At 57.6% G+C, this 27,709-nt stretch overlaps 2 protein-coding genes across 7 annotated transcripts in view; one reads left to right on the forward strand and one right to left on the reverse strand.

The window, feature by feature from the left end:
• Nucleotides 1-4,625, forward strand: part of PC (pyruvate carboxylase) — a 248,923-nt gene extending 244,298 nt beyond the window's left edge. For all 5 annotated transcript variants that reach the window (XM_032804324.2, XM_075073286.1, XM_032804323.2 and 2 more), the window contains 6 exons: nt 22-271; nt 589-833; nt 992-1,171; nt 1,369-1,620; nt 2,024-2,164; nt 2,301-4,625. In XM_032804324.2, coding sequence (XP_032660215.1) covers nt 22-271; nt 589-833; nt 992-1,171; nt 1,369-1,620; nt 2,024-2,164; nt 2,301-2,549 — 1,317 coding nt within the window. In that variant the 3' untranslated portion in view covers nt 2,550-4,625. The remainder of the gene's footprint in view (nt 1-21; nt 272-588; nt 834-991; nt 1,172-1,368; nt 1,621-2,023; nt 2,165-2,300) is intronic.
• Nucleotides 4,626-16,446: 11,821 nt separating this feature from the next.
• Nucleotides 16,447-27,406, reverse strand: OVOL1 (ovo like transcriptional repressor 1). 2 transcript variants are annotated; one of them, XM_032804194.1, is made up of 5 exons: nt 27,307-27,406; nt 19,283-19,320; nt 18,068-18,214; nt 17,324-17,510; nt 16,447-16,742 (listed from the first exon to the last, which is right to left on the reverse strand). In XM_032804194.1, exons 1-5 carry the CDS (start codon nt 27,404-27,406, stop codon nt 16,447-16,449), a joined length of 768 nt encoding a protein of 255 aa, XP_032660085.1. The 2 variants fall into 2 exon arrangements, with proteins under 2 accessions (XP_032660085.1, XP_032660083.1); XM_032804192.1 differs by lacking the exon at nt 19,283-19,320 and having other exon boundaries at nt 18,068-18,243.
• Nucleotides 27,407-27,709: the final 303 nt, after the last annotated feature.

A 27,709-nucleotide genomic window follows, 5' to 3' on the forward strand; every position in this document is an offset into this window, starting at 1 on the left:
CAGCCCTCTCCTCCCTTCCAGGACATGGCTGGGCTGCTGAAGCCACGCGCCTCGGAGCTGCTGGTGGGGGCGCTGCGCCAGCGCTTCCCCGAGATGCCCATCCACATCCACACCCACGACACCTCTGGGGCGGGTGTGGCCTCCATGCTAGCCTGCGCCGCCGCTGGCGCTGACATCGTTGATGTGGCCGTGGATGCCATGTCTGGCATGACCTCCCAGCCCAGCATGGGCGCCTTGGTGGCCTGCACCCGGGGCACCAGCCAGGACACAGGTACTAGCCGCAGAAGCCAGGGCCCCTGGGCTCTACGCCTGGCTCTGGGAGGGGAAGGGGATCTAGTGCTTAGAGCAGGGAGGGTGCAGAGTCAGACAAGGCATCTGCCCCAATCCAGTCTAAGAACATTATGAGATGGGCTAGGCCAAAGCGCCAGGGTGATGCATGGCCCAGCTCTGCCCCCATGCTCTGTGGAGCCCAGATCTCAGGGTGGTGGATAGTCCCAGAGCCCCGCCTCTGTCCCACCCGCCAGGGTGGGCCAAGTCCGACCCCTGCAGCCAGGATGAGCCTCATCTCCTCCCTCTCCCCTACCTCAGGCATCCAGATGGAGAAGGTGTTTGACTACAGCGAGTACTGGGAGATGGCACGGGGCCTGTATGCCGCCTTCGACTGCACGGCCACCATGAAGTCGGGCAATGCTGACGTGTATGAGAACGAGATCCCGGGCGGCCAGTACACCAACCTGCACTTCCAGGCCCACAGCATGGGGCTGGGCAACAAGTTCAAGCAGGTCAAGAAGGCGTATGTCGAAGCCAACAAGCTGCTGGGGGATCTCATCAAGGTCAGAGCCGCCCACAGTCCTCTAGAGTCACCAGGGGGCCTGGCTGGCTCGGGAGGGTGGGGAATGGGACATGGGGCTCTTCCCCTTTAGGGGGCGCCAGTTCCGACCAGCCCCAGGACAGGGGCCTGCCCGCACTGATCTGTCTCCCGCCCGTGCAGGTGACGCCGTCATCAAAGATCGTGGGGGACCTGGCGCAGTTCATGGTGCAGAACAACCTGTCACGGCAGGAGGTGGAGGCCATGGCAGACGAGCTCTCCTTCCCGCTCTCCGTGGTGGAGTTCCTGCAGGGCTACACTGGGATCCCCTACGGGGGCTTCCCTGAGCCCTTCCGCTCCAAGGTGGGGCTGGGCAATGGGTGGGGTGGGGCTTCAGGGGAATCCCAGGCACATGGTGGGGGGGCAGGGCTAGATCAGGTTCCTCTGCTGGGACCTCCCTGAGCCCTTTCACTACAAGGTGAGCCATGCAGGGGTATCCCCTTCCCTGGGCTCCCATTGCTCCAGCCACTGAGCATGGAATCCTGACATTCTCTCCCCAGGTGCTGAAGGACCTGCCCCGGATCGAGGGGCGCCCGGGGGCCTCGCTGCCCGCCCTAGACTTCCAGCAGCTGGAGAAGGAGCTGCGCACGCGGCACCAGGAGGAGGAGATCACCCCCGAGGATGTGCTCTCAGCTGCCATGTATCCCAAGGTGTTCGACGAGTTCAAGGAGTTCACGGTCACCTTTGGCCCCGTCGAGTGCCTCAACACTCGCCTCTTCTTGGAGGGACCCAAGATAGCCGAGGAGTTCGAGGTGTGCGAGTTAGGGTGGGAGGGACCAGAGCAGGGTGGGGAGACCTGCACCCTGGGCTGTCTAGGGGGACATAAGGTTCTGGGGGGGGGCTGGTTGGACCTGGGAGTAGGAGCCAGGGGAGCCTGAGGAGAAGTTTGAAGCGGGAGGGTTGGGGATTGTGGGGTGTGGGGTTAAGGGAGACAATCAAGCCCTATGTTTGGGGGGCCTTTGGGATCAGTGGGACACTGGGAGGAGTTCAATTCCCATTCTCGGAATGATCAGCTCAGGCCCTCTGCAGATTCAGGAAACATCACTGTGTCCGTTACACTCAAGGCAGCGCCCCTCCCCGAGAGCGATTGACTCCCAACTCTCTGCAGGTTCAGGAAGCCCTGGGGGCCTCACCACGCTCTGTCTCCCCCTGCAGGTGGAGCTGGAACGTGGAAAGACCCTGCATATCAAAGCCCTCGCACTGGGAGACCTGAACCGGGCTGGCCAACGTGAGGTCTTCTTCGAACTCAATGGGCAGCTGCGCTCCATCCTGGTCAAGGACACACAAGCCATGAAGGTGCCAAGGGAGTAGATACTGGGCTGGAAGAGACTCTGGTCTGATGTTACGGGCTGGGCACACAGGTCTGGCCCAGTCTAAGGCCTTGTTGCATGAGATGTGTTGACTAACCTTGTTTCTCTGCCCCGCCCCCCAGGAGATGCATTTCCACCCCAAGGTGTTGAAGGACATCAAGGGCCAGATTGGGGCCCCCATGCCCGGCAAGGTCATTGACATCAAGGTGGAGGAGGGGGCAAAGGTTGATAAGGGGCAGCCCCTCTGTGTGCTCAGCGCCATGAAGATGGAGACCGTGGTCAACTCCCCCGTGGCCGGCACCGTCAAAAAGATCTACGTCAAACTGGACATGAACCTAGAGGGGGATGACCTCATCCTGGAAATCGAATAGGCCCCGCCTCCTCCCCCGCTGCATTCTGCTTCCCCTCCCCCATCCCGGACAGAGACCTGCCCCCCATGTGTCGGATGCAGCCGGCACACTGTCACTTTAAGGGCATGCCATGCCCACTTTTAACCCTTTGCTTGCAGGAGACGCACCAGCTTCTTTCTCTCCCCTCACCCAGTCCTGCAATCCCCATGGATTGACAGGACTGTGTTACACCCCTATCTTTACACAGTCTTTTGGCTGTGACCCCGTTGGTGTGCCAGACCCACACTTTCCCCTGGCATCTATGAGGCCTCAGCAACTCCAGGACTGAGCCTTTGGGTGCCAGCCCCCCAGCTCCCCCCGTGAGCTCCAGCCAGTCCAGCTGCGATCAGACTGCTGTAGAGACTCTCTCTTCTCCGGGAGTGATGCGCCCAGGGAGGATCTGCAGCGAGGCCGGGCAGCCTGGGCAGGCCGAGGGAGCATTGATTAGCCACCTGGGATCCAGCGTTGCAGGGTCCTCAGCCAGATCCTGTGTTGGTGGGAGCCAGGACCCCAGCGTGCAGGGCTGTCCAGAGGGCGGGGGCAAGTGGGGCAATTTGCCCCAGGCCCTGGGCCTCACGGGGGCCCCCCACGAGAATATAGTATTCTATAGTATTGCAACTTTTTGTTTATGGAAGGGGCCACCGAAATTGCTTTGCCCCAGGCCCCCTGAATCCTCTGGGCATGTCCTGCTGCCCTGAGACCCCGTTTTGTTCTCTGTCCCTGCTGCTCACCCCTGTTCTCCCTTTTTTTCCAGCTCCAGGTCTTTGGCCTCTGCCTCCCTGCGGAGTGCTGGAGGGAGCCCCTGCTCTCAGCTGCCATTGGCCATGCAGGGTCCCGTGGGCCCATTGGCAGGCCCTTGCCAATGCAGGGCCTTCCATTTGTGTGTGTATTGCAGTCCGGTCCGGTTCCAGCCAAGGCAGCAGGCATGGCAGAGCCCTTCCCTTAGCTCCTGAGCCCGCGGACACAATCAGCTCATTCCCCACAGAGGGCAGCGATGCAAAGTGGCCTGTCCGGAGTCACCCAGATAGTTCATAACTCTGCAAAGAGGTCCCACGTGTGTGTCAGCATCGTGCAGCCTAGGGGTGCAGTTCCCTCTGCCTCCACCAGGGGGCATCTGATCCCAGAGGCTAAGCATTGCCGGGGAGGTGCTGTCCCCACCCATCCCACTTACTCTGCTGCCAATTGCATTATACTCATCAACAGCCGGGAGGCGCTGCCCCATCCAGTCCAGTTACCCCCCTGCACCATGTGGGGTGCTGTCCCCCTGCGCCTCCAGCCCAGGTACCCAGCAAATCGGGGGGGTACCTTCCCCACAGGCTGCCACTGCTTTGTATACCCTCCAATAGCTGCTGTGTCCCCCACCCCCGGCGCAACCGTGACCCCTTTCTCCCTTGGGGCAGAACAGTGCCCCACCTGAGCTCCTGGGTCCTGCCTCCAGCTGTGGGGGGGGGGCTCCTTTCCCCTGCAATGCTGTCTCAGGGGACCCCTCAGCTGAGGAGGCTCCTCTTGCTGCTTGAACCCTGGGCTAGTCTAACGCGCAATCAGGTTTCTTTTCTGTTGTCTTAACTGCCAATCCCTGCCCCCAAATATGTACGCCCCTCCCCCCTTCAGAGGAGGGGGGACTCAGGGGTATGACCAGCCATGGATTGCCCCCACCCCTGCTCCCGGAGACCCTAAGCCTCATGTTGATCTGGATGGGGCATTCCGTGGGGGCACCGCACGGAGAGGTGGTGAGAGGGGGCACCCAGTGGATAGCGACCAAAGCAATCATGCTGGGTTTTAGGGGGGAGGGGTGTCAGATGTTTACAGGGTTGTTTGCCCAGAGCTGGGGGAAGGGGGTGAGATCCCTTCCCCCCTGCCTGAGGGCACGGGAACAAACCTCACATCCGTGAGGACAGTCTGCGGTGCAGGAGCTGCCAAGCGGGATTCCGTTAGGGCCCCTCCCCAGCGCCCCATTGGGCTGGAAGAGTCAAGGCCATTTTGGGAAAGACTCAGTGACTCGGGGTCCTTGAGGGGCCGGCCCCAGCTGGGCAATAAAACTCATCTCACTAACTGCTCGCCTGGCTGAGTTTGTGACAAGACCAGAGAATTGGGGGCAGCCTGCCCCCTGCTGGAGAAACTCCGAACTGCCACTCTGTGGCTGCCTCTGTATGGGGAGCACTGGCTGTGGGGTGCACCCCACTCAGCCGAAGCCCGTCAGTCCCAACCAGCAGCCTTTTGTTGGGCAGGGCTAAGGGGCACCAGCAGAGCTGTGGGGGGAGAGTGTCCAGGGCTGAGATAGCAGGGACAGCGGGTGCAGATGGCGCAGCATCGCTCTCCCTTTGACTCCAGCCTCCATGTTCAAATTTCACACCCTCCCATCGGAAAGGAAAATCGTGGCTTACAAGTAGCTTCTATGCAAATAGAACATGCTCTTGTCCGCTCAGGAAGCCTAGCGAGCTAGGGTGTGATTACATGGAATCGGGGCGTGGGGGGGAATGAGTCATGGAGTCTTTCCCCTCTGGGGGGGGGGTGTTTCTGAGCTGGGCCGGAGGGGGGGTGGCTGATTTAGGGAGGGCAGGGGATTGAATACAGGGCGCCATCCCCCAGACAGACCCTGTGGGTACCTGCAGACCAACTGGTACCTACATCCTCCAGGCAGCACTGCTGACAGTGACCAGACGGAGGCTCCCTTCACCCCACACACCAACCGACTGGCATTAAGTCTTGTCCCCAGGACCAGGGCGCCTGGCTGCTGCATGAGGCGCCAGGTCTCTGCTCAGCCCTGCGGCAGCTGGCTCCAAACCCAGACAGGTGCCTGGCGCTGGGCGGAGATGCTTTAGTGGAATGCTGCCTGGGTGTTACTAGCTGGGACGTTCCACAGCAGGCCCCCGGAATAAACACCCCCTCAGCGCACTCCACCGCACAGGAGACTGTATCTCAGCACCAGGCAAGAGATCCCTGTGTAAACAGCCCCTGCCGCCCACTCCAGAAGCAGCCATGTCTCAGCACCGGGGAGATGTGTGTTAACATGCAGAACGCGGCAGGAGCCCCTGGCTGGGGAACAGGGGTTGGCGCTAATATCTGAAGGACATTTTAATCTGGCATGGCAGCTCCTTGAGCCGCTACCACCAGCTCGTTATGCTGCCGGGGTCATTAATAATTCAGCTCCCTCTGTGCGTTAAGAGAATTAATACAATACTCTGCAGCTGTGCCTGCCGCATGACTCTCAGCCCTGTCACTCTGGGCTAGGACTGACCCACCCTGCCTAGGGCCTAGGAGACAGGCTTTGGGCTAGGAGATAATGGGTCTGGTCTCCCCTTTTCTACTCTCTGCGGATAATAGTTCGCTGCACTTCCAAACCCATGTTAGTGGGAGGCCAATAAACACACACATGCACGTTACCACATCAGTCACTCCACTCTGCTGTGCTGCCACTCTCAAGGCTGTCCCTGATTGACAGGGCATGTGCTACCCTGGCCTCTCCACCGGCCTGCAGCAGGATCCCCACGCCTCTGCCCAGCCCACCACTTAGGCACCCACGAGGGTGAGCTCTACAGCTCTTCAGCTCCCCGACCCGGCCTGCTGGCTCCACCCCCCGTATCATGCTGTGCGCTCGACACAGCACACTTCAGGGAGCCACGCACCCGGGGAGGCTCTGCCGGGACACAGCACAGCCTGCTCAGAGCAAGCTGAGGTGTATTGGTCCCTTGGCAAAGCTCCTTGGGGAGCTCTTAGGGCAGCATGGCAAAGCCAAGCTCAAGGGAGAGCCCAGGCTGCCAACGACCCCAGCATGCATCCAGCTGAGGCTGCACCGGGGTCAAGTGGGCAAAGCTCTGTTCCACAGCTGTGGATGTGTCTGAGCAACACAGCTCTGGCAGCCTACACTTGAAGGGTCGCCTAGGCTTAGCCAGCGGGGAGCCCCCTTGGCTTTCAGTGCCTGGGTAGAGCTGCACTTGGAGCTGGGGTGACAGCCTGACTCCCTAGGGTGGCCACGCATGGTCCGGAAACATGTTGCTGAAATGGCCTAGACACATGCACAGGAGGCCACGCCGCAGGATGAGCGGTACACTGGTAAAGACAGCATTCCCTGGCTGATACTGGACAAAACCACAGCTGGGTTTGGCCCAGTACCAGATAGGGAGCAACTCCTCCCCCCTCCCCCAGCAAGCAGGTGTCTGGGGCGGCCAAGGGGAAGGAGCGGCACGTCCCGCTTTTCGGCGGCAATTCGGCAGCATGTCCCTTGGTCCCTCTGGGAGGGAGGGACCTGCCAACGAATTGCCGCCAAGGAATGAAGCGGCGCAGTTGAGCTGCTGCCAAAGTGCCGCCGATCGCGATCACAGCTTTTTTTTATTTTTTCCCCGCTGCTTGGGGAGGGGGGCAAAAACCCTGGAGCCAGCCCCGTCCTGAGCTGAGGTTAGAAGCCAGGAGTCCAAATGCCCAACCTTGTAGCAAATAGGTGGGTGAGTGAGAGCGAGCTGCCCTCCTTGGGCAGTTTGTGCGATACAGAAGCTAACAACCTTCTTCTGCGACTCCTTTAGCTCAAGAGGCCAAGGTCTGGGCTGTGGCTGTGAAGATTTTAGTTCAGTGCCTAGTGATGACCCCGTTGGATATGAGCTCATGGAAAGGACGACTGCCAGGGCCAGTATAACAGAGACCATTTAGCCTGGCATTTCCCCCACCGGGAGTGCTTGATGCACTGATTAGCTCACCTCTCCAGCCCCAGACATCCTGCTCTTTCTAGCCCCATACACACCCCTCTCTATATCTATCTGCTCCACCCACCCCTCTAGCCCCATACACACACCCCCATCTAGCCTCCCCCCACGCACGCCTAGCCCCGTCCCACTACTGCTGCTCCGTCCCACCCAGTATAGGCTCATAGACTGCAAGGCCAGAAGGGACCATGGCGCTCATCTGGTCTGATTTGCACATCGCAGGCCACAGAACTGCACCGACCCACTTCTGCAATGGCCCAGCACCTCTGGCTGAGCTACTGAAGGCCTCAAATCAGGCTTTAAAGACTTATACATCCCTCCCATACACAACCAGCCCCGTACGCCCCCCCCAGGCGCTTTGCCAGCCCTTTCTACTGTTCTGAATGCCGCCCCCTTCACCCACTGCTCCAGTGGGCTGGTAAAGTAAACTCCACCCAAGGGGCCCCCAGTGCTTCATGGGCGGCTGGCCACCCCTCAGGCTCATGCACAGGGAGGCTGCCAGCCCCGGGGAGCAGCCATCTGTAGCAAGCTCCTGCCTCCTATCGCTTCTAGCAACAGAAATTATTCCAGCTGGGAGATGGAGCCTTTGCCCTTTGCGCCAGCCCCAGGGCAGGGTGGACTGCCTGGTTGGCTGGGGGTGGGTGGGACTGGGACATGGGGGCCTGTCCCCTCTAGAGGGTGCCAGTCCAAGGCCCTGTGCGCAGTTCGCTGGCCCCTAGGGTGACAGTGGGCATAGGGGGGCTCACACAGGCACCGAGCTCTAGTAACGCGGCAGCAGAGCAGGCAGGGTCCCGTGCAGTTCACGAAGGGTTGTGGCTTTGTGGGGGCAGATTCTCTGTCGGTGCTGCCAGCCTGGAGGGTGCCATGGGTCCGATGGGCACGTGTCCTGCTGGGATCGGTGACCCAGCAAGCTCTTTGCCCACAGGCCAGCGAGCGAGCTGGCTTTCAGGCTGAGAAGCTGCCTTTACTGAGGATCGCTCAGTACATTGCTGCCCCTCTGGGGAAGAGCGCCGGGATGGGCTGTTTGCAGTGACATGGAGGCTGAGGCGTGCCTCAGTGCAGTTTGCTTACTCAGCTCCCCTCCACCTCAGCACAGGGTGAGTAACCATCGGCACATGTCCCTACGGGACATGGTAGAGCCTCCATCACCTGATGGCTCCAGGCCCAGACTGGCTGCCCTTCTGGGAGATGCTTTCATCCAACTCAAGTGAGGGGGGACTGGGTGGCAAGAAGGGGGACTGGGTGACAGCTCTGGCCTGTGCCATCCAGGAGGTCAGCCTTGATGAGCTAATGGAGCCCAACGGCCCTAAACTGCTACGACTCCATGTGGCCTGGAAAGCCACCCATGGGGGCTGTTATCCCAGGCTGAGCGTGGGCCACAGAGCGGGTGGGAGACGTGCAGGGCCTCACTGTGGTGGGGCAGTCGACAGGCACACATCTCTCTTCTGTGCCCCCACCCTGCCGCCCGCTATAACCCTGTGGTCTCCGTGGCTCTGACCGCCATGGTGGGCACTTCGCCAGTGTAGTGAGTCAGAGAAGGTCACGATGCCCAGACTGTTCAATGCCCTGGGCTGGGTGATGTGCCCAGCCCAGCTCATCCAAGTGGCAACAAGGGGGTCTTTCTCTGCCTGTCATTATTCGTGGGCACCTTGCTGGCCCTTTGCTTATCTGGCTCATGAAGCCGGACACTGATGAGTTGGACAGAAGCAACTCATAGGTTAACTCCCACCTGAGCGAGTGCAGGGTGCTGGGGAGCAGCCTTAGGTGATCAAAGGCTGAGAGGAGGGGCCGCATGCCCAGCCTCAGGGAGGAAAATAGCCAACAGCTGGGGCTTGCTGGGCACTGCAGAATGCCCTGCCATGACCTGGCTTGGTGCAGTGCCTGGTGCCAACTTGGTCCCTTCCCGACCAGCAAGTGCCACAGAACGGTGATAGAAACGGCCCCGCAACCTTAACTCGGCCCTTTGTGACCAATGTCCCAGCACCCAGAGACACCCTCTGGTGCTGTACTGAGTGGGGGCTTCTTGCTATGGCGCTGCACTCAGCCCGCTCCTGCATCCCAGCATGACCCACCTGCCCCTTCACCGTCAGCCGACTGCTAATGCCGGACCACCACGCGCCCTTCATCAGCTGCCCAGAGCAGGCCCAGCACCCACCTGGCCACTGACATGCCCCATCGTACAAGACCCTCCCCCCCCGGGCCCGGCTAGCAACACCCACAAAACGCAGAGCTGGAGCCAGGCCCCCTGGAGCTTCCAAGGGGTGTTCTCACAGACTCACCAGCCCAGGGCACCTCCTCCTGGGGAGACCCAGCATCGCAGCTCCTCTGCCTCTCTCTTCTCTGGGTTTTGGCCTGCTGGGTGGTGAGTCGGCCGGCCGGCCAGGCCACACAGAGAGTCCTGATCCATGGCCCAGCTCAACTGCTCCCAACCTTCCTGCCGCAGACACAAGGCACTGCAGAGTCCGCTCTGGCTCTCGCCCAGCGCGCTGCCTCTTGGGGCTTGTTCCCTGGCCTCCCTTCAGGGACAGGGCCCAAGCACTACCTGCAGGCCCCTCGGCGGTGCCTTTCGCGGAGCGGAAAGGCCCAGGTGCCACAGAATGGGCTAATTGGTCGCTCTAGCTTCCCTTAACCCTATCACTGCCAGGGTGAGATACACACCGCATCACAGTGCTCATGCACCTCTAGCCTTTGATCGTACACAATGGATGGGCGGCAGAGGCACTCCCCCCCCCCGCCCTCACGCAGCTCATCTCATGGGCCAAGTACAGCACTGCCACGCTGTGCCAACTAACCCTTCCACCGCTCAATACAGCTTCACCTAGCACAGGACATGCAGCTGGCATGTGTGCAGAGACCCCACAGCGGCAATTGCCTGCTCCACGTGGGCGGGGGCAGAGTTAAGGCTGAGTGGGCGGTCCCCTCTAATATCTGTCAGAGTGGTGGGGCGGAGACCCCACTGCTGGAGGGAGGGGGTGTGTGGGCACAGGGGTCTCCTGCACTCAAACAACCGGCTAATACTCCCAGTGCCAGAGTTGGGCAGGCACAGGACACTTTACATTGCCAGCGGGCAGCGGCGCTGTCTCTTTGCACACCAGCCAGGCTTCGCAGGAGGCACGTTGGCACAGAGCTGGGATTTGTAACTGGGGTGGAGGGAGCTAAGGGCAGGTCTGGGTGCATTGGAACAAAGCCCCTGTTTGCCAGAGCCTAACACAGACGTCCCAGCCCAGCAGGGCCCGCTGCCACCTTTCTTTTGGGATGGCAGCGCGGCTGGCGCTGGGCATTGCTCTGGGAAGGGCTCCAGCCACTGTCACAGAACGCAGCCCTTGGTTTGCAAACCCGGCTGGGTCCCTGAAAAATCCAGCGGTCCTTGGACTAACCAGCCAGCATAGGCAGCCAGTTTGTATAATTTTTGGTGGTTGCCCCCCCCCACTCCCACACTGTACACCGATATAAAATGAAGCTACAACACATCAGCACCACAAGATTACAAGGGTCAATTAAAAGTAGAAAGTCAGAAGCAGCACTTGCCTGCTTCAATATATGGTATTATATTTTGTTGCACCTGTTGTGACAACATGGGAATGTTCTTAATGTTTTCTCTGAATACTGTGTGGGTGCCTCAGTTTCCCCTGCAAGGTGCCAATTGAAGGTGTTGGGGACAAAGAGATCAGGTGGCCTCCTTGTCCAGAAGAGACACAAAGGTCAGAAGAAGGAGTGTCAGTTTGGAGCTGGGTGGGGAAATGGGGAGAGGCCCAGAACTTGGGTCTGGGCTCCCCACCCACCAAAGATGGACCTACTGAGGGGTCCTGTTTTCTGTACCTACAAACTCTGTTTTAGACTGTATTCCTGTCATCTAATAAACTTTCTGTTTTACTGGCTGGCTGAGAGTCACGTCTGACTGCAGAGTTGGGGTGCAGGGACCTCTGGTTGCCCCAGGACCTGCCTGGGCAGACTTGCTGCGGAAAGCGCACAGTGTGGAAGGGCATGCTGAATGATCCGAGGTCAGACCTAGGAACGTGTAAGCTTCTTGCCTTGGAGACAGTCTGCTCAGAGAGAGGAGGCTCCCCAGAGTCCTGACTGGCTTTGTATGGAGTAGTTCCAAAGCATCCCAGCATCCCCTTCCACACCATGCGCTTCCCAGAAGTCCACACAGCCACGGACACGCCCTTTGCTGGTCTGTCTCTTTTCCAGGCATTAGGAGGCCACCTGATCTCTTTATTCTCCAACACCTTCAGTTGGTACCTTGCAGGAGAGCGGCCCAGGCCCTCAGTTGCCCGGAGACAGGGTTGCAGCCATTCTCTGTCCAGACGGCATCACACTGGCCCTCTAGGGCTCTACAACAATCACACACCCTTATCCCACCATCTAGATTCTTGAGCAATGCATAGGGGAAACTGAGGCACTCACACAGTATTCAGAAAAAACATTAAGAACATTCCCACTTAGTAACACCTGTATACGACTAGTTATATACTTTAAAGGGTGTAAAATAATCAAGTATTGTGCTAAATATAATGATACTCCAAAATGGCCACCAAATTTAAGTTGCACGTTTTTCCCCTCAGATGCGGGTTCTGGGGTGGGGCCGGGGACAGGAGCGGTGCCAGGGTTTTTGGCGCCCTAGGTGGGGCGGGGGTCCTTCCACACTCCTGGTCTTCGAGGCACTTCGGCGGCGGGTCCCGGAGCAAGTAAAGGACTCGGCACAGAATTGCTGCCGAAGACCCAGAGCGCAGAAGGACCCCCCCCGCCCCCGCCGCCAAATTGCTGCCGAGGGCCGCAAAATGCCACCCTCCCAAATCCTGGCGCCCTAGGCAACTGCCTAGGTCACCGAAATGGAAGTGCCAGCCCTGGTCAGGGATGAGGGGTTCACAGTGCAGGAGGGTGCTCAAGGTTGGGGTGCTGGGGGGCGCAGGGTCTGGGGTGGGGAAGGGCTGGAGATAAGGAACTTGGGGTGCAGACAGGCTACCCCAGGGCTAGGGCCAGAGAGGACCCCCCCACCCCCCCACCCACCCGGCAGCACTCTCACTCTGCACCACAGTCACTGCACATGCTCCTAGGGCCTCTCTCAGGTCCAGAAAGCCCACTCACCTCCCCTATGGTGGGTACCGGGGAGGGAGACGGGGGTTGCCATCATGTGTGGCCTCCTCTGCTTCTGCCACTCACCATAGCCTCACTGGGGATGGGGGATGGGGCTGCCCCTTGCCCAGCATGAGGCAGGAGTGGAGACTGCACGGTGGTGGCTGGGGGGGTAGGGTGTCACAAAATTCATCCAAGCCCCAGATGCTGAGGTCTAGGAAGGTCCACTGCCCCATCTCCCCTGTGGTGGGTGCATGGATGCTGGGGTGGTGGGGGAGTGACTGCCTTCACATGTGGCTTCCTTCCTCCCCTGCTGCCCCTCACCCATGCCTCACTCGGGATGGGGCTGCCCCTTGCCCAGCATTGGGCAGGAGTGGGGGCTGCGGGGAGAAGCAGGTGGAGCACCCAGTCAAACATCACCGAAGCCGCAGCACCTGCTCAGGTGAGTGAGGTCCACTCCAGATGTCCATCTCCTGGCCAGAAGTCCCTTTGGCATCTCCTCCAGGTGGCAGGGCCGGTGCTACCATTTAGGCGAACTAGGCGGTTGCCTAGGGCTCCAAGATTTGGGGGCGCCAAAAAGCGGCGCCCTCCAATTTTTTTTTAAGTGTTTGAACAGCCTCTGCCTGGAAGGGAGAGGGAGACTGAGCTGCCACCGACAGCCCAGGGATTCCCCTGGATCAGCGCACTGGCAGCCGGCAGCCCAGGGGTTCCCCTGGGTCAGTGAACCACCGGCAGCCCAGGGGTTCCACCGCGCAGTCGCTGCTTCGCTTCTCCCGCCTCCCAGGCTTGCGGCGCCAATCAGCTGTTTGGCGCCAGAAGCCTGGGAGGAGAATTAGAGCAGGACAACATGCTCAGAAAGGATGCAGAGCAGAGGTGAGCTAGGGTGGGGAGGTACCGCAGGGCTCCCTGGGCCTGGGGGTGGGGAGCTGCTACGGGAGGGCGGGGAGCTGCCACAGGTGGGGGCATCTCAGGGCAGAGGGGAGCTGCTGCAGGGCTGGGGGGGCGTACAAGGTGGAAGTTTCGCCTAGGGCGTGAAACTTCCTTGCACCGGCCCTGCCAGGTGGGTGCCGGGGGATGGGAAAGAGGGCTCCCAAGCACGTGCATGCCTCCTCCCTCCTCTCCTCTCCCTCTCCTCCCAACCCCAGGTGGTCCAACAGTCTGCTGGCTGCTGCTCGCTATAGCCTTAAGCAGAAGCAGTGGCAGGCAGCCGGCAGCACAAGCAAGGGAGAGAGGCAGCCTTCAGACAGGGACGCTCCGAGGCGAGGGCAGGGTGCAGGGCCCACTCCAGGCAGAGCCATGGGAGAAACTCAGCTCCAAATATTGGTGGAGCACAACCCCCAGCCTTGAATATTCCTGGTGCTCGGGCACCACGAGCCCATATAACCTGCCACCCCTGCCAGCCAGCTGCACAATCAGTGACGGTCCGGATGGGCAGCCTTGGAGGGGGAGGGGCTGCCAGGCTCAAGGAGTCCCTGATGGGACCGAACCTGGGTGGGCTCATGGAGCTGATCTGGGGGGTCGGGGCAATACCAGGCTGGAGGGGCCCATGGGTCTGATTGGAATGGGGGCGGGGGAATACAGTGGGATAGCTGCTGTCTCTGCTCTGGCTCCATTACTGCCCCCCATGGTCCTGGCTGCCCCCCTTTCTGTGGGCTCTGGTAGTATTGCCCTCTCCCCCCCCCTAGTTTGTGGCAAGTGGGCGGGGGGGAGGGGGGGAGCAGACAGACTCTGCATGTTCAGCTAGCCAGAGGGGACACGCCCCTGGGCACTGGGAGAGCTGCAGGCTGGGGTAGCCAGGGGCCGCTGGACAGGAGTGAGGAGCACAGCTCAGAGCTGGTTCAATTCCCTGATTTTAATAGACTCACAGACAAAGATACAAACTCACAATTACTAACAAACTGGCTCGTTTCCCACAGCCCAACTGTAAACACAATCCAGGCCCTGGCACCTCGACACCTCCTACTACACCCCTGCCAGGACCCACTGCCCCACCGCTGTACATGAAGGAGGTAGGGGACAGGACAGATGCAGGTAGAGCAGCCCAGCTTAGTGGGATGTCGGGTCCCTTCTGCGGGGGAAGCTCCCTGCTAAGCTGGGAACAGGTCCCTCGACCCAGCCTCTTGGCACTGGAGATTGGCAGAGTCCCCCAGTATCTACCCAAAGAGGAGCGGCAGCCACCCCCAACCCCAGATTTAAAGGACTTGGAGTTAGTATGTGGGGGAAAGCTGGGTCTTTGGCATCACCTTGCTGCAGTCACGGTGGGCCCACAAGAGGGCAGAGCTGCCCAGAGGGGGCAGCAAGTGGGGCAATTTGCCCTAGGTCCCACAGGGGCCCCCACAAGAGTTTTTCGGGACCCCTGGAGCGGGGTCCTTCACTCGCTCTGGGGGCCCCGGAAAACTCTCACGAGGCCTGGGCCTCCGGAGCTTCTTCCGCTCCGGATCTTCAGTGGCAGTTCGGCAGCGGGGAGTCCTTCTGCTCCGGGACCCGTCACCAAAGTGCCCCGAAGACCTGTGGCGGGGGGTCCTTCCGCCCTGGGACCCGCTGCTGAAGTGCCGGGTCTTTGGTGGCAAGGGGCCCTGCCGCCAAAGACCCCAGGCCCCCTGAATCCTCTGGGTGACCCTGCAAAAGGGTAGGTGAGGGGCAGGGGTAACGCAGCCCAGCTGGTCATATGTGGGGTGCAGACCATGGTGTGGCCCTTCCCCATTCCCCCTGACCTACGGTCTCTGCTACAACATCCCCACCCCTCAGTGAGTGGATGCTCTGGGGCTGGCAATGCAGGGGGAGGGCTGGGATTGCCCTGATCCTGGGGACCCCAATGCCCAGGTGTTCTGTGATGTGTAAAGGTGGTGTTGGAGGGGAGCAGGCAGGGGGAGGGGGACCTGGTGGGTGTAGGGGGCTCTACCGGTCAGTCGAGCTACAGAAAGGAGGGTGGGGGAAAACACAGCCTCTCCCTCCCCCTCCAAGCATTTGTATCTCAGCCCCCAGCCTCAGGACAGCAGCACGAATAAGGCGGAGGATGGGAGGGGGGGAATTCTGATAAATCCTAATTCCCTGATCAACATTCTTCAGTCACGAGGATTCCCCCAGCTGTCCAGGTCAGTGACAGCTCTGCAAGTGGTGGGAGGGGATCGGTGGCATGGAGGGGCCTGGGGAACTGGTGCTATAGCAACGGAGGATTCCTCCCCCAACTCCTAGATATGTCCGAGGAGGCGTCTCCACCCTGAGTCAAAGCCGACGCCCAGATTTTAACGTCATGGATATTTCTCCTAAGTGTGGTTGGGGCTCTGGAGTTGAATGAACTTTGCCCCTTTCCCAGGCATTCTCAGCCCCCACCCCAGCACAGGTCTCCTGTCAGCCATGGAGACTCCTGGGGTGGGGCCAGCTGGGATTTGTAACATAAATGCCTTCCCCAAAGCAGCAGCAGTCCAGGAGCAAACCTCACTTCATGCAGGAACAGCTGGGGATGGGACTGAGGGGGACTGGGAAATCCAGGGCAGAATGGTCCTGATGGGATCAATGGGGGCTGGGGATGGAGCCACCCCGGCTTCTTCCTGAGTGTGTGTGGGGAGGATGAGGGGGATGGATGGGGATGGCACCGAGGTTGAGGGGGGGGGACATGACTCCTGCTGACCAGCCCCCTCAGAAAAGCACAATAGTAAAAATTCCTGTCTGCCCAGCCTGTGGGCAGAGCCGATGGGGACTGGGCAGTGCCAGCCCAGGGAGGGTGTGGGGCACCCACACGGCCCACAGAAGGGAGCTGCCCGCATCTCCCCCAAGGCTTTGGGGAAGGAGCAGTGGAAAGTCAGTGCCCTGTGGATAGCTGGCTGCCCCTCAGGGGTGGGGGGAGTATTGGGGACTTCTCTTCCACAGGGGGTGGGGGCTTCTTCGGAGCGTTTGCCATGTGCTGCCCACGTCCCAGGCCACTGGTGGGAGGGAGCAGGCAGTGTCCAGTCTCCAGGCAGCAGAGCTCAGTCACTGGTCCCGCCTCAGTGTTGGGTGCCCACCAGGGGCAGTGTCTCTCAGGGGCTCAGAGCTGGATAGGGCCCTGCCCAGCCCCCAGGGGGCGCTGTCTCCCAGGCACCAGGTGCCCTGCAGGGGGCGCCGTCTCACAGGTGTGGGCTGCTCTGCAGCAGAGTGGGAAGGGCACTCTGCAGGGAGCTAGCCGTCTTGCGTGAGGCCTTGCGCAGCAGGGGGCTGTCGGGGTGCTGCTCTCGCAGATGGAGCAGGTGGCCCTCCTGGCTGTCGGCCGTGCAGCCGCACTCCTCACACACGTAGAGCTTGGCCCGCCGCTCCTTGTAGGCATAGCGCTGCTGCACCCCGTGGATCTTCTTCAGGTGCGACTCCAGTGAGCAGCGCTGCGTGAAGGCCTTGTCGCACAGATGGCACTTGTACGGGCGCACGCCTGCAGCGGATGGAGGGGGACGAAGGGTTAGCATTCCCTGTGCACATTCACCCCTCATGTCTCCCTTTGTCCCCGGGGACCTAGCCCCCCTGACTCCTGCCTGCACAGATCCAGCCCCACAAGAGCCCCCACTGCCCAGAAACCCAGTAAACTCCCCCTTGTGTGTGCACACAGACAGACACAGCACCGCCCAATCCCAGCCTCAGGGACCCGTTCGTTCTACCAGTGCAGAGAGTGGAGAGGGTTTAAGAAATCCCCCAGAATCCTCCATGTAGGGCTAAGGGGTGGGGCCTGTAGCCAGGGCTCACCTGTGCAGGTGCTGGGGCAGGGCTGGGGGCAGGCATGTCCCAGCAGGGGCAGGGCTCGCACCTGTGCAGGTGCTGGGGCAGGGCTGGGGGGGGTGTCCCAGCAAGGGCAGGGCTCTCACCTGTGCAGGTGCTGGGGCAGGGCTGGGGGGCGGCTCTCACCTGTGTGGGTGCAGGGACAGGGGTGGTGGGGACGTGTCCCAGAAGGAGGACGGCTCTCACCAGCGCGGGGGTGGGGCTAGAGAGGATGTGTCCCAGCAGGGGCAGGGCTCTCACCTGTGTGGGTGCGGACGTGGCGTTTGAGGTCGAAGGTGTCATTGAAGCCCTTCCCGCAGTAGGGGCACAGGTGGCGCTTGACCTCGCTGTGGCACTTGAGGTGCCGGTTGAGCATGCGCTGGTAGCTGAAGCCCTTCTGGCACACAGGGCAGGAGAACAGCTCGCCCGGCCCCTCGCCCAACGTCACCTGCCAGGGGCGGGGATGGAGCTGTCAGACATGGAACCCAAGGAGGGGGTTGCCCAGTGGTGGGGCGCTGTCTCCTTCCCCAGGCTCAGAGACACCCCACCAACACCTGCAGCCCTGGGGAACCGTCCCAAGCACCAGATCCTCCGCTGCTCCAGTCCCCTCCCCAAACCATCCTCCACTTCCCTGGACACTCACAAACAAGGACCCCATCCCTCCCACAAACACCCCCCCACAGTCTCTGCCCCCCAGCACCATGGGACAGCAGGGGAGCTGGGTGTCAGGATTCAGGGGCATCAGCAAAGCTGTGTGGGCGAGGAGCTCAGGACTGGGACAGCAGGAAGCTGGGCATCGGGAATGCCAGCTGCTCATGATCACGCTCAGACCCTCCCTTGTACCCAGCCACAGTGCAGTGGGTGAGAAGGGAGTTCTTTGGGCACAGACAGATCCTGAGGTTCCCCTGGGCAACCAGCCTGCACAGCCCAGATGGGCCACATGGGGTCCCTATGCATCCTTAACCTGGAAGAGCCCCCCTGACTCCCCCAGCCCCCAATCCATACCTTCATTTTGGGCCGCAGGAACCCATTGTGCTGCCCAGCTGGGGGCACCCCGCCAGGAAGCTGGGCAGCCGTGTAGCTTGGATCTCGCAGGGTCAGGTCCAGGGGCATCGGATACGAGGGGGCTTCAGCCACTGAGGGCTCCAAGTCCTTGCCCAGGTCATAGCCCCCCAGGCAGACTAGGAAAAATCAGAGGGGAGGGTTATGGGCAGGCTTTGCTCCCTAAGATCTATGTTGGGGGGTACAGGCACTGGAGGGTGGGAATCAGGCCCATCTCTCCAGGGCCATATGGGAGATGAGCCACCTTGGCTCCGCACGGCCCCATGAGCTTACAAGCCCCCCAACAAGCCTCACCCATCATCCACCCAACCCACACTGCATGCAACGGGGTGGGGGGGATGCCCCAGCAGTGGGGAGATTCCAGGGGACCCCTCTTCCCCAGCAGGCTCGCCACCCCACCTCACCCCCAGTGTTCACTGTCTTCCCTCCCCCCACTAATCAGAATGGAACCAGGTGAAAGAGGCGCAAGGTGGAGTCACCCCCTTGGGGCAGCCATTGGCTTGTTCACACTCTTCCCCCTCCACATGCACACCAGAAACGGAGCAGCCACGGACTAAGGAGGGGTGCACTCTGGCAGCCTGGAGAGAGGGGGGAACAAGCCAGGGCAACACAGGAGAAACCCCCCAACCCCCATACCCAGTCCTCACCCCCCGAACCAGCCAGTGCCCCAGCTCTGCTGTAGATCAGAGCCAGCGCCCCCTAGAGGAGAAGGGCTCCTGTATCCCTTTCCCCACCCAGACTGGAGCCAGTGCCCCCCAGAGGGGAACCTCCCTGTACCCCATTGCCTAGCGCTGCAGTAAACAAGCTCCTGGAACCGGTTCCCCGTGATGTTATTGGAAAGTCCAGCCCAGCCCAACTGGTTAATTGAGTGTTTCCACCTGGGTGTCACCTGCCCCTGGGCCAGCTGGGGAGGTGGGGTGGGGGTGGGGGGCAGAACTAGTCCAGCTAGCCAGTCACCCCCCTCAAAGCCCACTGCAGAACAGCCTCAATACATCTCCCCTGCCCCACAGGGTCCGGCTCCCCACCTGTCCAAGGCTTTTATCCTCCTGCCCATCACCATAGCATCTCGGCACCTTCTACAGGAAACCAATAGCAAGACACAGGTCCCTAGTGCACTCCATGGAGTCTCTGGCCCTTCTCCCTTTACAGGGTCAGAACCCCCCACGGGGAAAGGGGTGAGCACATTGTGAGTGTCACTGAGAGCAGACAGGCTCCATCACAGAGCCTAGGCTGGATGCGGCAAGGGATTGCCAGTGGCATTGGCGAAGCATTAATGCCCCTCGCCGAAGCCCTGGGAAGAGCTCAGTGGGAACACCGGGTGCAGTTCTGGTCACAGGAACAAGGGATCCAAACCGGCCCGGTGCAGACAAGGGCTCCCAGGCTGATCAGGGGAGAGGAGATCTGATCTTAGGAGAGGAGACTGGGCGAGCTGGGCCTGTTTAGCCTGGCCGGGTGAAGGCTGAGAGGGGATCTGGTTGTGTCTGTAAATATGGGGGCAGGGAGAAGGTCTACTGAAGCTAAAGGACAGTGGTAGCACAAGCGCAAATGAGGATAACTTGGGCAGGAATCAACTGAGGCTGGAGATAAGAAGGTTTCTACTCATCAGAGGCGAGATATTCTGGAACAGCCTCCCCATAGGAAGAGTGGAGGCAAAATAAATAACATAAGAATGGCCACACTGGGTCAGACCAATGGTCCACCTAGCCCCGTATTCTGTCTCTGATAGGGGCCCATTCCAGATGCTTCCGAGGGAACAAACAAAACTGGGCAATTTCGAGTGATCCATCCCCTGTCATCCAATTCCAGCTTCTGGCAGTCGGAGACTAGGGACACCAAGAGCACAGGGCCATTGATGGACCTGGCCTCCAGGAATTTACCTAATTCTTTTTTGAACCCAGTTATACTTTTGGTCTTCACAACATCCCCTTGCAATGCATTCCACAGGCTGACTGTACTTTGTGTGAAGAAATACTGCCAGTTTTTGTGTTAAACCTGCCGCCTGTTACTTTCATTGGGTGACCCCTGGTCCTTGTGTCATGGAAAGGGGTAAATAATTCATGATTTTATAGATTTCTATCACATTCCCCCTTAGTTATCTCTTTTCTAACTGAACAAACACCATCTTTTTAATCTCTCCACACAGGAAAGCTGCTCTATCCCCCTCATCATTTTCATTGCCCTTTGCTGTAGCTTTTTAAATTCCAACATCTCTTTTTTGAGTTGGGGGTGAGCGGAACAGCCTGCAGGATTCAAGAGGTGGGCGTCCCAGGGCTTTCTATAGTGAGATTATCATATTTTCTGCTTTATTACCTCACCCTTTTCTAATGGGTCCTAACATTCTCTGAGCATTTTCGACTCCCACTGTCCCTTGAGCAGATGTTTTCAGGGAACTACTTGCAGTGACACCAAGATCTCTTGCCTGAGTGGTAGCAGCTTATTCAGACCCCATCATTTTGTGTGGCTAGCTGGGGATTATGTTTTCCAGTGTGCATTACGTTGCATTTACCAACACTGAGAGCCCAACCCAGCTGAGGATGGAGCTAGATGCATGTCTGTGAAGGGGGTGAGAGGGTGCAATAGCAAGGCCTAGAGACAATGGTGCAGGAGTCCCTTTTACCTGGTGTTGGAGAGGAAGGCTTTGCGGGGTTTCCTAGAGCTGGTCAGACTCTGGGCTAGCCTGGTCTCTGGAGGACCATTGCACAGCTGGGTCCTCTCCCTAGAGAATGCTTTGTCCCTAGCTTATCTTCATGCTGGGTGACGGGATCTGCACATCCCCAAAGAGTGCAGCGCTCATCGCAGTTTATAGATCAAATACGGGTGTTGGTGCAGTTGGGGCATGATCGTCTAATTGCTTTGAAAATTAGGGACCAAGGCTTTAACCTGACACAAGGAGTGAGCTGGGAGCCAGTGGAGACACTCAAGCGCAGACCTGAGCTATGGGGAAGGGAGGCAGCTGCTTTCTATAGTGGCTGGAGCCTGTGCATCATATTCACATGCAGCTTCAGTGAATTAATAGATACCAAGGCCAGGAGAGCCCAGTGTGATCATCTTGTCTGACTTCCTACAGTACCCAGGCCACAGGACTTGGGCTTCCCTGCATTAATTCCTGGCTGAATTAAAGCAGATCTGATGCTGCTATGGGATAGAGAGTGGGATTATCTGGACCTCTGCCATGGGAAGTTCTGCATTTTCTCAAGTCGTTCGGCAGCATTTCCCCACCGGCTCGCCACACAACGGCCTGAAATTCTGACCCCCCCTGCTAAAGTTGCTAGAGCCGGGGGCCGTTCCTGGAGACTTTTGCCAGGGGGTCATGTATAAAGCCAGAGCTCTTCTTTCTCTTTTTGTCTGCCACTGAACACTTACATCCTACTATGTATGCCCCTGGGGGCAAGGACTGTACCGGGCTGTACAGCACCACGCACATCAGGGCCTAAATAGCCATCAGAGGACAGTGAAACGTGTGGCCAGAGATAGAAATGTGGGGCTGACCTCGAGGCATCACCTTGAGGCAGGACCAAGGAAACCCCAACCATCCCTGACAGGTGTTTGTCCAACCTGGTCTTAAACCGCTCCCCCGCCTCCAAGGACAGGGCTGCTCCAACCTCCTTTGGGAGCTTGTTTGCAGGATCAGGGCCTGTGGGTGTAAATAGATTCCAAGGCCAGAAGGAACTGCTGGGATCACTTAATCTGACCTCCTGGGTGGCGTAGGGAAGCTCTAGGACCTGTGTTAAAGCCAGGCTGAACTGGAGCAGATCTTCTAGAAAGCCAGCCAGTCTTCATTTAAAAATGGCCAGCGATGAAGAATCTTTGGTCTGTTGTTCCAATAGTTAATTACCCTCACGGGTACCAATTTGCTCCTTATTTCCTGGCTGAATTTGTCCAGTCTCAGTTTCTAGCCATTGGATCTTGTTAGACCATTGATAGATTGAGGAGACTCCTATCAATTATTTTCTCTCCCTCCCCTGGAGGGTACTTATATACTGGGATCAAGTCATCCCTTAACCTTTGCTGTGTTGAGCTAAATAGACTGAGCTCCTCGAGTCTCTCACTACAAGGCATGTTTTCCAATTCTGTAATCATTCTGGTGGCTCTTCTCTGAGCCCTCTCCAATTTATCAGCATCCTTCTTGCATTGTAGCCACCAGAATGGGACACAGGATTCCAGCAGTGGCCACACCAGTGCCACATATAGAGGTAACAGAATCTCCCTAAACCTACGTGTGCTTCCCTTGTTTATACAGCCAAACGTTGCATTAGCCCTTTTGGCCACAGCGTTGAACTGAGAGCTCATGTTCAGCTGATTATCCACCAGGACACTCCTCTCCCAACCCTTTCTCGGAGTCTCTGGTCCCCAGCATAGAGTCCCCTGTCCTGGAAGTATGGCTGCAGTCTTGGTTCCTAGCTGTATACATTTGTATTTGGCTCTGTTGAAATGTATATTGTTTACGGGTGCCAGCTTACAAAGTGATCCAGACTGCACGGTAGCAGTGACTTGTCTTCATTAGTGCCCGCTCCCTGCCTCCGTCTGTCAGGCGCAAGCATCGTTAAGGAAGGATTTTTTTTTCTTTGAGATCCTTGATAAATGTCTAGAAGTACAGCACCAAGAACCAATCCTAGTGGGACCCCACTAGAAACACCTGCTCACTGCTGAGTCCCTGTTTACTGTTACATTTCAGGACCTATCAGTTAATCCATTGTCAATGCATTTCATTGGCCGTATTGATCTGGTATCATTCTAGTTATGTTTTTTTTTTTAAACTCACAATATCTTGTGACACCCAATCTCATCCTAACCGAAATCTACATTACATCACCACTATGGCCTTTATCAACCAAACTTGTACTCCCACCAAAAGAGATATCAAGTTCATTTGACAGCCTATTCTCCATAAACCCAGTTTGATTGGCATTAATTATCTCACCCTCTTTTCATTCTTTATTAATTGAGTCCTGCATCAGTCACTCCCTTATCTTGCCCAGGATTGACATCAGGCTGACAAGCCTATAACTGCCTGGGTTGTCCTGTTTACCCTTGCAGAATATTGGCACAATATTCTATCTCTGACTCTGGGAGTAGTGGTAGAATGTGAGGGTTGGAAGGGACCTCAGGAGGTCATCTAATCCAACCCCCTGCTCAAAGCAGGGCCAATCCCCAGACAGATTTTTACCCCAGTTCCCTAAATGGCCCCTTCAAGGATTGAACTCACAACCCTGGGTTTAGAAGGCCAATGCTCAAACCACTGAGCTATCCCTTAATATAAAGTTGGAGTGGGTTACAGCAGGCTGGGCTAGGAGTCAGCTAGAACACCTGGGTCTAATGTGCTATTTCTACTTTGGGGTTCCTTGCTCTGAGAAAGGAGGAGTGGGGTGGGATGAGAATCTAGTGCTGCTCATGCGGTAATGGTGAGGAGAGGGGATCAGCACTCTCCCTTACTGTGACTTGGAAAGGAGTGGTCAGGGCTTAAAACAAAGGGGAAGGCAAGAAATACAGGCGGCAGACAATACTGCTCCCCCTCAGGAAATTCCCCAGGAACTGATGCTGGGATCCACCTCCCGCACCCCATAGGAGCATGGACCAGGAGCGCCAGGTCAGAGATGGGATGCACTTGGCAACCCAGAGCCTGTGATATGCAGGGGTCTCCATGGCCCTAAGCTCACTTGGGGACCCTGGTAGCCATCTGATTGCTCCCCGGACAATGAGAGACAATCCCTGCTCCCAAGAGCTCACAGTGTAAAGAGTCAAAGGGTGGGAGGGAAAACTGAGGCCCAGACGCTTACCCATGGTCAGTGACAGAGTTGGGAATAGAACACAGGTGTCCTTAGTCCCAATGCCAGATCAGCTGGTCCCACACAGCTGCTTTGCTGAGCACATAGGAGCAGTTTCACATGCAGAGACAGCTTCCAGGAGCAGCACTTCCCCCTACACCTGCTGTGCTAACGGAGTCACCGGGACCCGCATTTCTGATGCCCCTTCCTTGAGCCTTCCAATCATATCACATCACGGCCTGATTTAGCCATTCCATAATTCACAGAGGGAAAGGTAGGACCAGGATTTAGCCCTCCCTCCACTCCCAGAGCTGGGATAGAACCCAGCTCCCTCTGCAAGTGTCTAACCTACACTGGTTGATGTTTAAGCCATTGGCTCCAAGGGGTGGTGCCAATTTGAAGGGAGACCCCAAAGTAGGGCTGAGAGGCTTATCTGATCAGAGAGGGCAGCAAAGCCTGACCCATTAGGGGGATGAGACAGGGTTAAAGGGAAACTAGGGCCAGCCAATCAGTGAGTTGGTAATCTGTCAAGGAAGAAGTACCTAGAGCTGGGACCCAGGACTCCTGGGTTCTATGCCAGCTCCCCTGGAAAGGGTCAATTTCCTTCTCCTCATTAGCTCTCTGTTTTCCCTCTGACATGCAACAAAGATCTCGCACTGGCCCTGAGGACAGGGCGGGGGGGCGTCTAACTGAAATCAGGCCCCTTTGGATTAGTTAATGACCCAGATGGACGCCAGGTTCTGCCAGGAATCATCAGGTTGGAATCCACAGACAGCTACTCAGAGCATCCGGGTATTAATTACCAGCTAATTACAGACTCCAGGGCCAGGCACTCCCAGGCAGGGTGCTAATGCACACTCCCTGCGTGCTGCAGGGTGGGTCATGAGCCAGGTACTCAGTGTCCCGTTGATTTCATTGGGGGTTCTTGCTCACCAGCCCTGATTCCCCTCCTATCATCAGATTTACAGGTCCCCTTGCTCTGTTCATCTCCAGCAGTCCTCGGGGCCTCTATTGCCTGCTCTGCAAGGGGAGTAGGGTCTAGTGGTTTGAGCCTATTGCTGATCAGGGGACAAAAGACTCCTCTCCCCCCATTGGAGGAGCTGGGGGGACACCCTGTCGAAGTGAGTTCTCCCTACCACCAATCTGGGGAGACACTCAACTCCAAAGAGTGCTCAGGTGGCACCAACAGGGGAAGGATCTGATCTGGACCCAACCAAAAACGAGTGACATACAAGTTTACACTTGAGTGCTTAAGCACCGGACTGGGTTCTAGTCCCAGCTCTGAACTGCTGCCAGACCTGTGGCAAATCCCTTAATCTACCCTGTGCCTCAGTCCCCTGTCTGTAAAATGGGGATAACTCCAACAACCATAGATTGAAGGGGACTGTTACACCATCTAGTCACCTCATTCCCCCTGCACTGAGCTCAGTCACTTGTGTTTGACTAAAACATGTTTCCGAAAGGCATCCAGGCTTCTCCAAGAGATGGAGATGCCTCCCCTTGCCTTGGCCATTTGTTCCAATGTTAATCACCCTCACGCTTAAACACCTGGGGCCTCCTTTCTCACTTGAATGCGTTTGGCTTTACCCACCCACTGGGTCTTGTTCTGCCTCTTGCAGCTGGGTTAAAGGCTTGTCAGTTCACTATTTGCTCTTAGACACTGTCATCAAGTTACCTTCTCTTCTTTTAGAGAAGTTAAACCAGATTACCTTCCAGCAAGAGGCCTGAGCTCATGTTCTCCAACCTCTGAGTTTAAGGTCTTTCTGGATCCTAGACCGGTTGAACAGTTAGAATAGGCTCAACCTAGGATTTCTTTGCTTGCATAAGATTTTTTTTTGTTTACAAAAACTCCTTTCAACCAAATGTTGAGACTATTCAATTAAAAACTGTCAATTAAACTGGTTTCTAAAGCTCCATTCACTGGAGCATTCAGCCAGCACCCTGCATTCACAGCTCAAAGATATTTCTATAGCCTCTAGAAGAAAAATGCTCTCCCAATACCTGTCCAGCCCACCAGCACCGAGGTACCTCACTGTCTAGAATCTCCCCCACATGCACTGTAAGTGCTATCACCCGTGTTTTACAGATGGGGAAACAGAGGCACAGGGGAGCTAAGTGACTTGCCCAATGTCACAGGGAGAGTCTAAAGCAGAGTAAGGAATTGAACCCACATCTCCCAAGTCCCCTGCTAGTGCCTCAATCACAGCACCAGCCTTGCCCTCTACAAGGTAATAGCTGGCAAAACATCCCTTAGAATTAAAGCTATGGCAGGGATTTCCAGTGGCTTGAGCAGAGTAAAAACTCAGGAGTCCTGACTTCTAGCCTCATTCCCAGCTCTGTGAAGGAAGTAGGGGCTAGTGGCTGGAGGGGAGGCTGGGAGTCCTGGATTCTGTCCTCTGCTCAAAGAGGGGAGTGAGGTCTAGTGGCTAGATGGAGACAGGACTCTGGGATACAATTAGTTCTGGTGTTCCTATCCTGACTGGCCAGTTCGCAGCAGGGCCAGGCCCTCCCCCCTCAGAGCTGGCAGCCAGCAACCCCACGCACCTCCCAGACCCTCAGCTAACACACAAGCTAATCCCAAGAGGGAGTTTAAACATTAAAAGCCACTTCCCCAGCATGACCGCAGGAGTTCTACCGCCTGAGCAGCCCTGCGCCTGGGGCTCCCCCAACTGAATGGCCGGGAAACAAAATGAAGAAGCTGGAGGCTGGCCTGGCAAAGATTCCCAGGGGAAGAGCAGTGTTAAAAAAAATGCTGATTGGAAACCCGCGTGGGTCCCTCTCGGGATCCTGGCTCCGGTCTCTAGACACACACCCAGGCTCTCATCCCCAGATCAGTTAAGGAAATGAACTGAGTCCAAAGGTCACCCTCCTGGAATCCGACTCCCGGCACCAAGAAACCGCTGCAGACCCTTCAGAGCAGAGAGGGAGCACGGAATCACTGGCCCCGACATTAGCTGGTCTGGAGCTGCATGTCAGGGCAGTGCCATTACTTTGTGTGGCGAGCCCCACTCTCTCCATAGCAAGCCACTTCACCTGTTTGCCCTGTGCTGAGTTTGGAACAGGTGAGTTGCCACTCCGCAGCAGGCACGATTCGGAAATAGGGACCGTGTGCCACCCACAAGCATTAATGACAACATTTCGAAGAGCTCTAATCTCCAGCAAGGAAGGCTGGTCTAGTGGTTTGGGCTCTTGCCTAGAACTTGGGAGACTTGAGTTAAAGTCCCTCTCTGCCGCAGGACCCCCCGACTGGCAAGTCACTTAGCCTCTGTGTGACTCAGTTTCCCTTTCTGAGCAATAGGAATGATTGCCCTGTCCTGTCTGCCTTGTGTGGTGTGAGGTGCTCAGATAGCAGGTGTGGGTGGCAGGGAGAGATAAGTATCTGCACAGATCTAGCACCCTTCCTTCAGTCAGACTCACCTGGTACATAGATCTCTCCTCTCTCTTCATCAGGCAATTCACTCCAGTTCCTCTTGCCCACAGACACACAGGATTTTTTCACTAAGAAAGCCCGAGGCATCTCTGAGCTCAGTTAAATTGCCTGGGATTCTTAAACAGGTCAATAAATAAATGAAAATAAGCCTTCCCCCTCTTAGCATAAAAACGGGAAAACTTTCTCCCAACTAGGGAAGGGGCCTTTTCCTCTCAAATAAAATAAAAAACAAAGCAAGAAATCAGCAGCAAGAGGGATTTCCAGGGAGCATGTGACGTTGCAAGGAGAGCAGCGAACAAAGTTTCCTCCACGTTCTAGGGATGGAACGTTGCAACAAGCCAGGCCCGCAGCGTTCTGGGGATGGACCGTTGGGTCCTGGTCGGGTTCACC

Source organism: Chelonoidis abingdonii, chromosome 17, assembly GCF_003597395.2.
Source record: "Chelonoidis abingdonii isolate Lonesome George chromosome 17, CheloAbing_2.0, whole genome shotgun sequence".
Lineage (NCBI taxonomy): Eukaryota > Metazoa > Chordata > Testudines > Testudinidae > Chelonoidis > Chelonoidis abingdonii.